General features: G+C 42.9%; 1 protein-coding gene across 1 annotated transcript in view; it reads right to left on the bottom strand.

Annotated features, from left to right (window-relative positions):
• Positions 1 to 17,012, bottom strand: part of PLAA (phospholipase A2 activating protein) — an 801,260-nt gene that overhangs the window by 288,544 nt on the left and 495,704 nt on the right. Inside the window, exon 9 of the mRNA XM_069630922.1 lies at positions 8,918 to 9,137. Coding sequence (XP_069487023.1) covers positions 8,918 to 9,137 — 220 coding nt within the window. The remainder of the gene's footprint in view (positions 1 to 8,917; positions 9,138 to 17,012) is intronic.

The raw sequence follows: 17,012 nt of genomic DNA, 5'->3' as shown, positions 1-17,012 counted from the left end.
AGGTTTTAAGATCAATAAGTGCTGTTTCAGTGCCATGTAGGGGACGGAAGCCGGATTGGCGAGAGCCTAATAGATGGTTGGATTCTAGGAAGTTCTGGATTTGGATATATGCCACCTTATCCAGAATCTTCAGCAAGAATGGCACAGTAGTAATCAGTCTATTGTTGGTAGGTATAGCCGGGTCTAAAGTTTGCTTTTTAAGGAGTGGGAGTGCCCATGATTCCTTAAGGTTGCTGGGAATAGTGCCAGTGGTGAAGGAGGCATTGATCAGCTTAGTGATAAAAGGTGCTAGATCCCTAGCGGCATCTATAATCAGTTGTGCTGGACATAGATTGCCTTTGCAGTTTGAAGGTTTGAGTCCCAGTATTACTTTCTCAACCTCAATTATGGAGACTTTAGAGAAGTGAAATTGGGTGTAGGATTTGGTTTTGGAAGGTGCCGTGGTTTTAGGCAGTGAGGTGGTGGCTAGTGACTGACTCTTTAATTCTATTTTCTTTTGGAGGTTTAGGACTTTATTTGCTAGCGCATGCTGAATTTCAGAGCACCATGTTTTGTCTTTGACACAATTATCTTGGGCTGTTATAGGGTTCTCAAGTTCTCAGAGTATGGAGAACAGCTCTTTCATGCTAGAGTTTGCTTGTGTGATTCTATCATTATAGGTCTCTTGTTTTGCCAATAGGATCTCTTTCTTATATTGAGATGAGATGTTGGTTAGTTTGTTTTCTGGAGTGGGGTAAAGTTTCCAGGTATTTTCACATTTTCTTTTTTCAGTTCTGAGGTTTTTTTATGTGGGGGGTGAACCAGTTCAGGTGAGTGTGAGGTTTACTGTTCATGAGTTTTAAAGGGGCGATGTTATCAAGAGTTTTTTGTTCATAATTTTGTTGTATTCTTCAACTAGTAGGTTAGGATCTGAATTAGAGGTAGGGCGCTGAGGGGATACCAGTCAGTAATTTGTCTGCTGTCATATTTTTTTTAATTTCTGGTAAGTATAGGTGGCGCAAAGAGTTTTTGTGGGGTGGGAGTTTTAGTATCTACTGCAAAAGATATCAGGTGGTGGTCTATCCAGATTTGGTGTGAACTGGTTAGGGAAGAGTTGTTGCAATTATGTTCGGCAACCCAGTCTAGAATTCTCCCTTTGTTGTGAGTTGGCTCATTCACTCTTTGGGTGAAGCCCAGTTCTGTCAGAATATTAGATGCTGCTGTGGCTTGCTGGTCATTAATATCGTTGAAACCAATATTAAGGTCGCCAAGCAGTAATGTCTGGGATGTATCTTTTAGGTTTTCTGAGAGAATAGTGGATAGGTCTTCTATGAAGGTCTTGATGGGACCAGGGGGTCTATATATGAGGTGAATGTCCAATGTTTAGGAGTTGGATGTGGGTATTTTAATGGACATTATTTCACAGAAATCAACGATAGGTGAAGGGGAAAGTCTCATGCCAAGCTTGGTTTTGACAATGGCTAGGCTGCCGCCTCTAGCTTCGCGTCTATCCACTCTGAGGATAGTGTAATTGTTTGGAACAGCTAAGGACAATGCTGGGCCTGATGCTTCATGGAGCCAAGATTCAGTAATAGCTAAGAAATCATAGTCTTCGGTGGAGATGACTTCGGATATTTCTATAGCGTGGGCGGCTAGTGATCTGGCATTTATTAAAGTGCCTTTGAGTTTAGGTATAGATTTAGCTAGAGTGGATGGGCCTCTGGGTGGCTGGTGATTCTACATTTTTTAGCCTGTGGGTTATTCTGGCTGTTGTGATTATAGAAGTTTGATTTAGGTGTAGATTCAGGGGCAGTTTTTGTTTGGTGGGTGTTGGTCTCATATCTGATGAGAGGATCAAAAATTCTAGGTAATCGTGCCCGTAGTCTAACATTTCTGAGAGCTGTGTTGCAAGGTGTAGTTTGGTGTGGAAGAGTATGCTGAAGGTTGATTGGTTTAGGAGGTGAAGGGTGGTTTTTGAAGGTGTTTGATAAGCCTACTGATGAAGACATTGTATAGAGTTTCACTAATGTAAGTGAGATGCACAAGTGTACTAAGTTGGGCAATATCAGGTGCATGGTGTGGGGTGTAAGGTGCAGTGGGTCAGTGTCTATGAGAGTGGTCTGAGTGGAATAGATATATTGAGCAAATATAGTAACAGACCACAAATGTGTTAACACCCGGTTCAGCTAAGCAATTACGTGACTGTAGGATATGTAAATATGGAACAGATAGATTTATAGCTAGGTTCAAATCATATAATGCGACATAGTCCACCGATGTATAAACAGTTATCAGCACGATTGTCTAGTCTTAAACTATGTACATACTTAAATCAACTTTCAGTAGGTATAGCTAAATTCACATATGTGTCTATATATAGCAGTCATAGGAATTATCAGCCCTGAGCGACTTGCTAGTAATTGTAGGCACATCTAGATTTGAATTTCAGTACATGCATCCGGAATCACAGTCACAAGCAAGTAACATCACTCTATATGCACAGGTCAGAGTATGTATGCAGAATCAGAAATGCTGTGCCATTATAAATTAATCTGGAGGGGGTGGTATAATATACAGTGAGCAAGCAGCCAGGTTATCATGAGGACAAGTTAATAATAGTTACACGTCATACCGGCTCATGGTTATCAGTACTTGTATATGCGGTCGGGTAAAGTAGGTATACATGACTGTGGTGCCATGTTAGAGGCACATAATATTATACGAGACACAGAGCATTACTTTAGGAGCAGGAGTGTGCAAGACTTGCAGCATGGCATGCGGCGCAGCTTAAGAGGGCAGCACGCTCTTTATGCAGTAGCTACTGGGCACGATGGCGCGTATAGGTTAACAGGCGATGAGATGGGCACAGCAGAGGAATGTCAAAGTTCGAGCCAAGAAGGGCTTACCCAACAGAACGTGTCCGGACACGTAGAACCACCTTGAAGAGGATACGAACGGGCAGCGTTCCTGACTCTGTCAGCTCTGGACAGGTATGGACAGGTGGGTGGCTTGTGATGTGCCGGCTCTCACCTTCCGGCAGCCTCAGGGCACGGAAGTAGTCGGCAGTAGCCAATAGGGTAATGCTGCACAACAGTCCTGGTTGCCTAGCAACAGGACGCTTGCGGGCCGGTGGCCATTTTGTGTTGATTCTCGTGTCGGGCCGTGAATATCACTGCGGTTGGGACATGGGGCAGTCAGAAAAAGGCCCCAATATCAGCAATCAGGTTTCAGGTCATGGGGGGCAGAGGAGCTGCTTACCATGTGGATCAGCTGATTGCAGGATGGCAGGATTCAGCTTGAGTGCTGCGCGGCTGGTCGAATGGCGCTTCAGCGGCACGGCAGGAGTGGGCTCCAGCCCCTCCTTATATCGAAGCGACGTTGGTGTCTTCGATGCAAGGTGACTTAACTGCAGAAAAAAAAGCGCTCTAGATTGACAGAGAAGATTCCGTTTTTTTGGTAATATACTCTGCTTTGGTTGCTTCAATGGTTAATGAGTATTCTATAGAACAGGCCTTAACGTTTTTTTCTGGGTGGGATCATAGGCCTTGCGCCATTTTTTCGCTCGGCCTGTCTTAGTTTAAGCCGGGTGGCCTTTAGGAGGTCTGATAATCAGGGCTCTGATGGCAGCCTGCAGGGTTGGACCATCGTAGGGGAGCTACTACATCTGCAGCCTCCAGTATAGCCTGAGAAAGTAGTGAGAACGAGGCTATAGGCGCCTACCTGCATTTGGCACTAAATGATGACACCATACTTGTGGTGCCAGGCGCCATGAGCACTGCCAGACTTTAGTTATCGAAGTCTTAAGCATCCGCCCAGGTGCTTCAAGCATGCAGGATACCAAGAAATGGTCTGTCCATAGAAGAGTTTCTACAGACTGAATGGTCAGTAGAGAGTAGCAAGTAAAAATCAGGTCTAACCTATTGCCTAACTTGTGCATAGGTTTATTCACGAGTTGATGTAATTCCAAATCGTGTAGACTGTCAAAAAATGAGTTAAACCACCGGAGGTCTAGGGTGGTTAAATTTCACATTAAAGTCTCCTAAAACAGTCCGGTGAGTATATTGAACCTGAAAGTTAGCCAATAGGTCGGGAAAGCCCTCAAGGAAGTTGCCATAGGGGCCCGGCGGGCGATATATCAGCAATAAATGGCATGGTGCTGGAAGAGGAGGTCCAAAAGGCTGAAGCCCAGTATGTGCAAAGGAATTGGTCCCAAAAGACCAAACGCATGCTACAGTCGGCCCGAAAGAGACTGGAGGCCCACTACGCTCAAGACACGGCGCACTTACTGGCCGAATCCAAGCAAGGCTACTATGCAGGGAGCAAGAAAGCAAACAAACTCTTAGTAGAGAAATTAGCTAATTCAAAAAGAAGGAATACCATAGTGGGCCTCCGTGACTCAAGGCCGAATCCAATACACTGATCAAGAGAAATTGCAATTGGCGTCGTACCAACTTGCTGAAACAATGTCTGCAGCGCCTCGAGACATGACAGAGCAGGTACAATACCTACAAGAAGCTTCCCTCCCGCGAGTCGAGGAACCCAACAGAGAAGAACTGGATGCCCCGATCACAGGTGAGGAGGTGGAAGCTGCTATTAAGTCCTGGAAGCCGAGAGCCCCGGGTCCAGATGGGTTCACAACAAGGTTTTACAAACTTTTTTTTACCCCAGCTGGATGCCCCACTAGTAACCCTCTTTAACTCATTTGGTACCTCTGGCCTTATCACCCCGTCCATGCAAGAATCTATAACGGTGCTCATACTTAAAGCTGGCAACGACCCCAGAGACAATGCTTCATATAGGCCCATCTCCTTACTGAACATTGATGCCAGTATATATTCTAAGATTCTGGCGAATCGCCTGGCCTCCGTCTTGCACACATTGGTTGCCCCGGACCAGATGGGGCTGATGAAACAGATCGACCGGAGACAACATCCGTAGAGGCCTGAACTTAGTGGACATCGCGACCCAAAATTCACATGAACTGGCCCTGCTGGCACCAGACGCCACTAAGGCCTATGACAAAGTGGACTGGACCTTTCTCCAACTCACCCTGGAAGCCTTCCACTTTGGCCCACATTTTCGTAAATTGATCCTCGCCAACTACCAGTCCCCGAGAACCCATCTTCGGGTTAAAGGCTACCTCTCAGACCCGATACCATTCACCTGTGGAACTAGACAGGGTTGTCCCCTGTCTCCCATCCTGTTCGCCCTAATTAGGGAGCCTCTTGCCCAGCGGATTCGAATAGACCCAAGCATTAAAGGCCTCCATCTTGGTGTTTCTCAGCATAAGATCTCACTCTATGCCGATGACGTTCTGTTATCCATAACAGATTTCCGTCCCTCTTTGACATCAGCCCTTCAGGAACTTCACAGATTTGGAAGGGTCTCTGGCTTTGGCATCAATTATAGGAAATCAACGGCTCTGGTAACAGGCATTGACTCTGAGGAACTAGAGGATCTGAAATCCCTATGCCTGATCCACTGGAGTGAGAGTCATCCCATACCTAGGGGTCCAGATCCCAGCCCGCCCCAAAGATGTATATTCAGTAAACTTCCCCTCCCTCTTTAAAGACCTGGAAAGAGACCTTGAACGTTGGACCTTACAGGAACTCTCTCTCATCGGGCGGATAACCGCATGCAAAATGAATCTCCTCCCACGATTCCTCTATGCCTGCTCCTACCTACCGACCCCATCCCTCTCCCCTCACTTCGGTGTATGCCGAGGAAGATGCACTGGTTTACATGGAGAGGCCGAAGGGCGAGGATCTCCCCGAAAACTATGCTGAGCAGCTCCCGACTGGGAGGCCTAGGGGATCCTGACCTGCGTAAATACTACGCGGTGTCGCACCTAGTGCGGGTTCAGGCCTGGGATGGAACTTCGGAGGTCCCGAGGTGGATGGAACTGGAGCAATCCAGCCTTCCACTACCCCTATGCTTTCTCCCACACATGCCACCCCCGCTGCAGAGGACACGGACGGGGACCCTGGCCTCCACAAAACTCACTCTTAGCGTATGAGATTGGGCATTAAAACACAAAAAGGTCCCACATGGAATGAGCCCCTCTTCCCCGATTTTCTGCAATCCAACCTTTTCACCTGGGCTCCATCTGGGACTCTTCAAAAACTGGGTGGCGGTAGGGCTGTAGTCCCTGGGGCAACTGTTTGAGAATGGTCAACCCCGGTCTTTTTCAGCTAACAGAGGCAGATAGATACTCCTACGTGCAACTGCGACACTGGTGCTCCCATCCCCAGACCCGACAGGCAGCCACACGACTCCCTGTCCCTCTGGAACATACCTTGCAAGGATTGCCGCATAGGGGTAGGATCTCCACTCTCTACAAGCTTCTGCAGGATGACCTCCTTACCACTAAACTCTTCTACATGGCACAGTGGGAGGCTGACCTGGGACACCCCCTGGAAGACCACACCTGGGTTGACATATGGGCCAGAACTCACCACTCCTCCTGCATCACCAATCAGGAATGTGCCCATAAGCTGCTCCTGCGATGTTACTATTCCTCCAATCCGTTTACATAGGTTCAACCAATCCCTTGATCGTCAGTGTTGGTGTAACTTTGGCCAGCCCGGCTCCTACTTCCATATGTGGTGGTCAAGCTTTCTGGAGTCAGTGCATTGCGGCCATAGAGGACAACACCAACGTGGCCATCCCTAGAGAGCCAGAGGTCGCCTTATTAGGTGCTCCAGTCCCGGAGACTGACCCAAGAACAGGAAGGACTGCTAAACTTCTGACCCAACTCCTATTGGCGAGGAGAATCGCGATTGCCCGCACATGGAAGAACGTGGGGGACCCTTCTATGATTCTGTGGTGGATCAAACTTAGGGACATTCTAGTAGCAGAAAACGTTACAGCAGTCAAGGCAGGCCTCCTGCACCGGTTTACAGACATTTTGGCCTTGCTCTTGGAATTTGACAGGAACGACCCACAAACCTCGCGCAGCCCAATTGGCCCTTCAGCCAGACCCAGCTTTGCTCATTGGACGAGCCTGCCTCGCTGGGCGAGGGTGGAAGGGTGGGGGGTTTTATCGGAGGACAAAGGGAAACAGGGAGGGGTGGAGATTCTAGGGCTTTTGGACTGTGAATTGTCCTCACTAGCAATAACTTCGAATTGTATTTTATCTTGTCTTTGCTTGCACTGCCTCCTGAATAAACAAAACCAAAACTTCAGGGTGAGAGGTCACACAGTTCCAACATTATAACCAATATAACAGTCATTTCTTACTGCATTTATTTTCACAAAATGTATTTTAATGACATCTGGATAATGTTGGTGGGGATAGAGCACCCAGAGATATTTAGAAAAAACAATACATATAGGTTTGATCCAGTAAGACAGGCTGGATCTCAATGCAATAACAACAACGGAAAACTGCTACTATTGGTTGATCATTTCAATTGTGCTGTCACAGGAATAAACATAAACCCACATAAATGGACATATATACAAAAAGCACATTAACAATGCTTCAAATGTGCACTGTTTAAATGGTGATATCGTCACTTTCACGGCGTTCGTGTCCAGAGACGCTGCGCCGCCTCGTCTAGCCCAGAAGAACACATCAAGTTACGAATATACTGTCACGTTTGGACAATCTGGGATAGGAACCACTATTCTTAGTGGGTGTCTCCACCATTCTGAACCAAGAAGACACATTTTACCATTTGAGGTAAACATTTGTTCCCTCAACGGCGCATTGAATGCCCTAAAGATATCTATACCCATGATGGATTATCTTACTTACCCTTGCACTGGATAAGTCTTTGATAGAGACCCCGGGACTACCATCCATTCCATCACACATCCTGATGATGGCCTGCTCATAAAGCTGTACTATACAGCTCCTCTAGGCCGAAACACCTTTGTGTCGACGATATCACCATTTAAACAGTGCACATTTGAAGCATTGTTAATGTGCTTTTTGTATATATGTCCATTTATGTGGGTTTATGTTTATTCCTGTGACTGCACAATTGAAATGATCAACCAATAGTAGCAGTTTTCCGTTATTGCATTGAGATCCAGCCCGTCTTACTGGATCATACCTATATGTATTGTTTTTTCTAAATATCTCTGGGTGCTCTATCCCCACCAACATTATCCAGATGTCATTAAAATACATTTTGTGAAAAAAAATGCAGTAAGAAATGACTGTTATATTTGTTATAATGTTGGAACTGTGTGACCTCTCACCCTGAAGTTTTGGTTTTGTTTATTCAAGAATACCCACCTGGGTTTTTCAGGGCTCTGCCAGGTGCCCTAATTTTCAATCTTCTACTGCCTCCTGCCATGCTGCCGGTTTAAAATAAACTGGTTATAAAAAAACAAATAGAAAATAAGCATATAAATATTAGCAGACCTTAAGTGCTAGGGACGTTCAGGTTAATTCATAAAGCATAATAGCCCAGCAGTTAAGGGCTTAAGAGTCACAAACAATCTACATGAGTTATCAATGCAACTTTACAGCTAAGTAAAATAAGTTGATACTTAGAGATTAAGAGTTTGAAAAAGGTTAACCAATGGCATGAATGGAACAGTCAGTGGGCAGCTTCTAGATATAGTGAAAATACAGGCTAGGTTTCGAGTTCCAGGGAAGCTTCAGATGATCCACTTTTAATTAGTGAGGATGGAGGGGCCCACCAAAGGAGATCTAGACTCAGGTTCAAGGAGGAGGGGCACAGAGACGGAGGGAAGCACAGGACACTAAAAAAGGACAGGAGCAGACTGTCACAGTGGCAGTACCCAAGAAGTTCTGAACCCTGAGCAAAAACTCTAAGGGAAAACCAGACTACCAGATCGAAGAATCTTTGACTTAACAGAAATGTTTCAAAGAAATTGTTAGACATTTATAAGTTGCTAGTTTCCAAACGCCCACACATTTGCCTTGAAAACAAAAGAGATTGTTTCACTAGATGTAGTTTACCTGTGAAAGGATCTGCAAATGTTGTGTCGGTTTTAGCCACTGTTTGCCCAACTGTGTTGTCTATGATAAACTTAGCCACCTGATCCAAAAACATGGGATTGAGATCATTCTTCTGGAGGAAGTTGTATGCTACCAACCAAGGGTCGTCGCTTTTATTATACGGCAGCTTAAACGAAGGCCCACTCTCATTCACATCGATGGAGAACACAAAGTCATACTCCTGTATTTAGGAAGCAAAACAGGTAGAAAGAAAGACACATTGTATTATTGGCATCTACAGAATACCAAGTATTTTAAAAAAACGGCTAGACTTGAAATATCCTACCTGTAATAAAGCCTGCACTATTAATTACAATGCTCCTTTCTATTACAATATTCGAGGGAACCGAATTAAGCTGTGGTGAAACGCCAATTGAAAAATAATAATTTCAAAATATAGCAATTCTGATCAGTGCATACCTCGAGGGCCACACCCCACATCTTCTGTGGGCCTCACCACTCAGTAATCCATGTAGCCTTGCTGTTGGCGCCCACACATTATAGCTTTGTGACGATTCAATCTTTGTAATAAGTTGTGTCCAGCAAATGCATTTCAGATTTGTATATTGGTAAGTAATAGCCATCATAGCTGATAAGGAGAAGCCTAGATATTAATGTTCATTGATCGCATTGGTCCCTTGGTAGTAGTTAATACTTGTTGATTGTAGTAGATTTGTGTACTAGATTCACCAGAAGAAAGCAGACTAAAGAGGTCAAAGGATTTGTGTTCTCTAGTAACTAGGACAGCAACTAAAACACTCCAAACTGATAATGGGCCAACCTTTTCGGGAAAAGCCTTAGAGTTGGGGGATGTACCTTGCAATTTTCAAACCTGTTTCGGCCTCAAGCCAATGGAATCTTACAGAGAGCTAATGGGATTTTAAAACAGGTCCTGACTAAATGCATCCCTTTCCCCGGGAGGTAACTTGGTGGATCACCTGCCTTTAGTAATGAGAAGTCGAAACAACGTACTACGGCAATCACAATGTGACTGTAAAATCCCATTTGAAATGATGTTTGGCACACCAATGTACATGACTGACTCGTACAACCCTTTTATTTCCAATACCAGGCCAGATCAACTACTTGTCACTGCACTACTGAGAGATTCATTGAAGGTGTAGAAAGGGTACCTGGCTGAAAAGAACATTAAGGGTGGTACCTGTGTTTTTGAGAAACTGTAGGACGCAGACACTTTTGGCTATCAGTGCAGGTTATCAAAGTTGTGGGTACAAGACCAGCAGTCCTTCCAGCTGTGCTCCAAAAAAAAAGCATACCATCCAGGAATAAACATCTAATTTTGGATGTCTAATTGAGACACTAACAGTTTTTCCCAGACCAAAAGAAAGAAGCATCATACCCGCAAACTATCAGCACCCAGTTCTGTGGCAGTGGATGGAAAAAGATTTTGGGGGACTGTAACTAGGTATTATTTTTGCTGTGGTTGAGTCTCGTTTATTTTCGATTTCTTTACCCACTGGTATATTTTTGGCATCTGCAGCAATACATCCTGCTAGCAGTCTGGTTAATTTGACATCAGCCTATCCACATTCACTTCACAGGAGGGATGTCCATGCAAGAATTCACCCACTTCGTTTGGTAGATTAAGGGCTAGACCTGAGGCTTCGACAATGTGATCTATTAAATCCTGGCAATCACCTAGAAGAGAAGCCAGGCATGGCTTACCATGTCTGTTTTGATAGATACTTGACACACACTTTTGTTTTGCAAACAATTCCCAAAACAGTAGATTTACAAGATATAGGGAGAGCATTGTGCAGTTCCATGTTCAGATCTGCGCTCTGAATTTGAAGCAGTTATCCTATCCCACATTGTGACCTCATCAAGAGGGTTGTGAACATATGCACAATAGAAAAAGTTCCCAAATGTGGGAACTCCCATCCTCCGCACTCTATGGGTGGCTCTATAAAGAGTCCTAATAATTAGATATATTAGGTTGACGTGTAAGTTTTGTTTTATGTATCGATAAAACACATGTATTCAATTAGACAATTATAGGTAAATGCTTAATAACATATCAGACACAATAACACAGTTACATTCCTTAATCAAGCTGGGTTGATTTATGGCCCAACGTGTTTCGTGAAACAATCACTTCTTCAGGGGCAATTGAACAATTTTTCACTAAAGTATCTGGAAAAATTACATTTGAATAATACATATTAGTACAGATTAGTGCAGTTTGATGCTATTCACAGTATATTCAAAAGTAACAAAAAACCTTGATTTATAAACATCATAATTTTTTTTATTTTTTTGTTGTAATTTTTAGTTTAAATCAAACTTTTATCACAACACATTTCTTATCATAACTAAGAAAAAAAACATCCTCCATAACAATTCACAACCCAGACTTAAGTTTCAATATCCAAGCAGATTTCCAGGAAGTTTATTACTGAACACGTCAGATGAACTGAACTTCCACCTATAATTCTTAACCATCATTGGTCCATGTTGCCACTTATTGGCGCAAATTGTTTTAGGTGGCTTGACCTTAAGATCTTAAGTTCTGGGCATTCTGTTATTAAGTGTTTAAGTGATTCTATGTTAGTCCTACAGAATCTACAACTGTTGTCATCTGATTTTTCAATATGACGTGCCACTAACGTTTGTTTTGTTTTTACAGCATTTAGTCGCAGTCTTAAGAATCCATTTCGATAACGAGACGGAAATTTCTGGAGATATTTTGGCAAGTTATCTAGTTTGTTCATTACAAGACCATAGTCCAGAGCAGTCGATAGTTTTTTAAATTTGGACAGATTTTGAATCCAGAACCATTCTTTTATTTTTTTCTTTGCAATTTGAGGCTGGTCTAACAACGTTGCCATCTTGGTATCGGTCGCCTTTAGGACTTCCTCTAGCTTTTGTGTCCAGGTCTTGAGTAATCCAGTATATCCCAAGTTATCTCTTGGCACTAATAACTTGTATGCAGGTTCTGGATTTGCAACTAGCATTTTTCGTATGATCACTAGGGATTTCCAGACGACAGAGCCGTATAGTTCTTCTTACGCAAGTTCATACCTTATTATAATGATTGAGATATAGTTAGGTAGTCTTAACACTCGCCGCCAGATAATTCCCTCTAATTGTGCCCAGATTTTGTGGTCTAGGTTCCATCCTGTTTCTGATCCATATGTGATTCCAGGGACTACCTTTTGCACATAAAACCGCCGAACTGGGATTAAGCTGAACTTTCCAAACAGGGTGTGAATTCGCGCCCCTTGTAGAGAGAGCGTTTTCATTAGTTGCAGCAGGTTTAATACCCAGTTTCTTTCTCAAATTGACTTGTTTATCAGAACTCGCAGATAGCGTATTTCACCCAATGCTTCGATTTCCTCGTTATCGATCTTCCATTTGAAGTCTCGGTTTGTTTTTCCTTTTGCCGGGCCAAACTTCATTATTTTGGTCTTTTTTACATTGATTCTTAGGTCATTTTTCACCATGTATTGTTGTAATCCTGTTATTAATCGCTGTAACCCTATTTGAGTTTTGTCAATCAAAACCAGGTCATCCGCATAAGTTATGCACCAGATTTGATGACCATTTGTGGAGAGAAGCGTTTTATGTTTGTTAAGGCATCCGGGATATCTGCAATGAATAGTTTAAACAAGACTGCAGCTAAAGGGCAACCTTGTTTTACCCCTTTATTCGTGTCTATTGCTTCAGTTAGTTCGCCATTTCCATTTATCCTTACACGAATCGACGTTTTTGAGTGAAAGGCCACAGTTGGATGTGAAATATTTTCTGGGCAACCCCTGTTTTTAAGTTTTCTCCATAGGAGTTCACGATTGACTGTATCAAAGGCTTGTTGAATGTCTACAAAGGCAAGGAATAGATTTGTGCTCTTCAGTAATGCCTCCAGTTTCAACAGGTTTACTATAGTCGGATTAATCTCCGTCCCAACTCCTCGAGTAAAACCTGTCTGACGGCAGTCCATGATACCTTTGTTGGTTGCCCACGTTGTTAATTTTTGTTGGAGAAAGGTCGCCATTATCTTTCCAATAGTATCAAGAAGGGCGATTGGCCTGTAATTGGCTGGATCTGCCCGATCACCCTTCGTGAAAACTGGCACAACAATTGCCTCGGTCCAGGATGCTGGGAGTGATTTTTGGTTAGCAATTCTGTCAAACAGTATAGCAATGAAGATGGACCATTCCGTTTTATGTGCTTTTAGCATTTCATTGGAGATGCCGTCTGGCCCTGCTGCTCTTGAATTTTTTAACTTGGAGATTGCATATTGTATGTAATCCACGGTTTCTGCTACTTCCCATAGCTTTATCTCAATGTTCGTTTCTGTTGTTAAGCTGGGGTGTGTTTGTTCAAATACGCCTTTAAAATGATTTTGCCAGGCTCCCTCGGAGACTCCGTTTGCCAACATATCAGTTTGATTTGCGTTGTTGTTGTTTAGAATGCGCCAGATCTCGCTCGCGTTGTTAGATTTAATTAACGATAGCATCATCTCTCCTCGTTCTTGATCTCTTGCACAGGTAAATGATTTTTACCAATTACGGTATTTTTGTCGCCGTTGTTTAATATATGAGGCGGCATTCACTCCCATGTTCCCTTTTAACTCATTTCTTTGTTGAGCAGTTTCTTCTGATCTTTTAGTAGTCTACTCCATTCATGCCGGTGTGTTTTCCTATTGTTTATGTTCCTTGGATCGCTCAATTGTTGGTAAGGTAATAGGGCGACATAATTTATCGCGTTTGCTGTTTTGTTAGGTAAAGATCGATACTCTGCTGTTAAGCCTTTTATTTGATTCTTTTAGGCGTAACCGATTTCGCCCTTGATTTACTTCTACTATTTGTTTACAGATCGCTACCACTGGTTTCTGGCTTAAAGGCTAGGACATTTCCAAGACGTCATGATCGCTTCGATCTGTCTGGATGATTCGTAACTTTATGATCTTAGTCCAAAAAATTTCTGATGTCCATATATAGTCAAGGATCTTTTGATGACCAAAGTTTCTCCAGGTGAACATCGGTGGTATGTCCCCAGTTACTTGTCCATTGACCATATCGCAGTCTCTTGCGTCCATTTCGTTGTCCCAACGAACTCTCCTTGCGGAGGTGTTCTGTGTTTCCTTTGTTGTTGATGAGATGAGCTTCATTTCATCATTGAACCATGATGGGTTCATATCACCGCATATAATTATCGATAGTTCTTGGTATTTCCTTTGATTTTTATCGATTATATTTGTTATTGATTGGATGAACTTCTCAGTTGTGATCTTCGCTGGGTTCCAATACAGATTAATTAGAAGCAGATGTTGTGTTTCTGTAAATTGACCGTTTGGTTTTTGAATTAGGGTTGCCTGCACAAAGCTGTTTGGATTTTCAATTCCACAAACTTCCCAGGTGGTTCCGTTTTTCACCATTGTGATTAGGCCAGAATATGGGCGACCCTGAACATTTTTCTCCGCTGGATTGAGCAATGTCAGGTACCCATCTTTTACAGGTGGACGTCGTAACCATGTCTTCTGTAAACAAATTAGAAAGTTTTCTGACAAATCAACTGGGAAGTCATCAAATAGATGTTGAAACCCTTGCGTGTTCCATGAAATCAGTGTGACCAGCCCTTCTCGGTCGTTGTTACCTAGCTGGTGTTTTCTTGTTTCCACGTCACTTGTTTGCGATGGACCAAACCAACCAGCTTTCAGCTGATTCCTCAAGGTATCACAGCGCTGTTCTATAGATTCTTTTGCGTTTGTGCTCCTGTTAGAGTCTCTAGGACTTTTTATTGTCGGTAGATCTTTTTCCAAAATATCGAAACCCAAAAACAGTAGTTCTTCTTTTGCCACCATGATGGTTTTTCGTATTGCTTTTGAATTTATGTGCAGTAGAACTTGGTCACCTCATTCTTCTGAGACATATTCCACTATTTCAATGTCGTTTGTTGTTACTGTTCTCAATATTGGCACTGAATGCAATAGTCGGATAACATTACCCCTATTTAGATTTACGTCGTTTTCCTCATGGAATATGTTTTCGATCCGTATTTTTCCTTGCAATTCTTTTGTTTCAGTTGGTTTAAGATTTTCCACAGCAAGTAATTTAATCTGTGATTGTGCTTGTGTAAGTTTTGGATTTAAAGACACATGATGTTTTATCGCTGTGTCCCGCGCTAGACTATCCTTGGATTTAGGTAAGCTTCCCTGCTTTGCTGTGATTTCCGATTGTCTTTGAGGCTCATTTTTTTTTGTAAATTTTGCCTTTGATTGCATTAAAAGTCGCTTTTCGGCTCCTTCATTTGGCTCCTTCGTACTTGACTGACATGTTACATCCATCTCTTCGGATTCTGCCGTCATTTCTTCTTCAAAGTCGTCAGAATATGTTGAAAGATCGCAGAGATCCACCGAAGATATTACTGATTGGATGGAGACATTGAGTCTAGTGTCATTCTTTTTTTTTGATTTTTCATGTCAGATTTAACTATTACTCCAGCTATTTTTATAAGAGCTTTTTCTTTTTCCAGTCCTTTTTGTTTGTCTTGTTTGTCTCTTACAAAGAGACTTTGTTTGACTGGGGTAGGCAAGTTTCGTATGAACTTTCGCGAACCACTTGAATGTTTTTTTCTACCTCCAGGTTTTTCTTTTTCTCAGTTTTTTTTTTAGCTGGACACTGCTCATCAGACTTTGATTGGGCAGTTTTGGCATCACAATGTTTTTTGCTGCTCCTCCAAAAATTCAATAAGTTTGTTTGTCAGTCGAACAGTGAGGAATTCCCAAGGTTTTTTCGGCGTTTACTTCACCAATTGTCATGATTTTTGTTTTCGTTGACAGAGACGTCTCCTCAGAATCATTTGAATCAACCAGTGACATATCATTGCCACCCCCCTGTCCCATCTGAAGTTCTCCAGTTGACGAGTGGGCATTCTTGTGAGGTCTTTGGCCTTGTGTCTCGATCGATTGACGCGGGGAATCCGTAGTTTCATTTCTTTCTGGTGTTTTTGACGTATTACCACCATTCCTGCCTTCAGCGGCCTGAATTGCTGTGATCTTTCCCGGTTCTTGCAGGCACACTGGTTTAGAGACTCGCTATTAGGATGCAATTGCCCTTGCATTGAGCTACACCTTAATGATTTTAGTAAGGAATTTTTTTCCAGACAGTCATTTTTGATCTGCGCGTTTAGCTCAGTATGCCGGGTCCAAGTTTTAGACGCTTCATTTTCGAATTGTTGTGTGAATAATGCATTTGCACTTTCCATTTTGCTGATTTTTTCATTTAAATGACTAAGCTGCGCACTATTGTTTTGTATTTCGTCATGAAGTGTTTCATACAGTTTAATGAATGGAATCAATGCCAGCGACGTTGCGGCCAGTACATTGTTGTGAATTTGTATTGCGCCCGCCGTTGACAAGTTAGATTTGAGTGACGACTCGTTTTCTAAGTCGTCGTGTTTTGTGTCATTCCTCTCTTGCCAATTCTCTTCCGTCCCGTTTAGGTGCTTCTGTAACCATCTGCGTCAATGGACTGACATCGACTAAAGAAGACACCTGGACTGGCGTTGAACAGCTTACCATCGGCTGCATTGAATTTCTCATGCCGCACCTTTCTTCCTGAGAAGCATACGGTTTGTCGTTTTGTATATTAACAGGAGTGCCGAGAATTTGATTTCTAAACATTAATCTATCAATGTTAGATTCACGACTCCCTAATCGGCCGTGTACTTCGGGGCTTATTTGGGAATTTAGAAGATCCTTGTTCTTCGCAGATTTTTTGAGAGATTCAGCACGTGCTGGTCCATCTTTAGACTTGTTGGTTGCTGTGAAGCTTTCCGCTAATTTACTTTTCATTGCTTCAAAGTCGGCCTTTAGACGTTCTGTAAGTCGGGCTTCGTGACCTGCAAAATCAAATCCGCTATTCTGCGTGCAGCCATTTAGCACTTGGCTTTCATTATTGTTTTGTCCATTATTACTTTTGCTCGGCTTTGATAGGCCTTTCGCGAGCCTTAATCCTGTAATTACCATGTTTCCATTTTCTTTATCTGACTGGTCCTTGATTTTCGGTAAAGCGAACGTTTTATTACTTTTTTG

The sequence above is a fragment of the Ambystoma mexicanum genome, chromosome 6q (assembly GCF_040938575.1).
Source record: "Ambystoma mexicanum isolate Mex_15411 chromosome 6q, UKY_AmexF1_1, whole genome shotgun sequence".
Classification (NCBI taxonomy): Eukaryota; Metazoa; Chordata; class Amphibia; order Caudata; family Ambystomatidae; genus Ambystoma; species Ambystoma mexicanum.
Note: the sequence above shows the minus strand (reverse complement) of the source record. Positions and strands in the feature narration are given on the sequence as shown.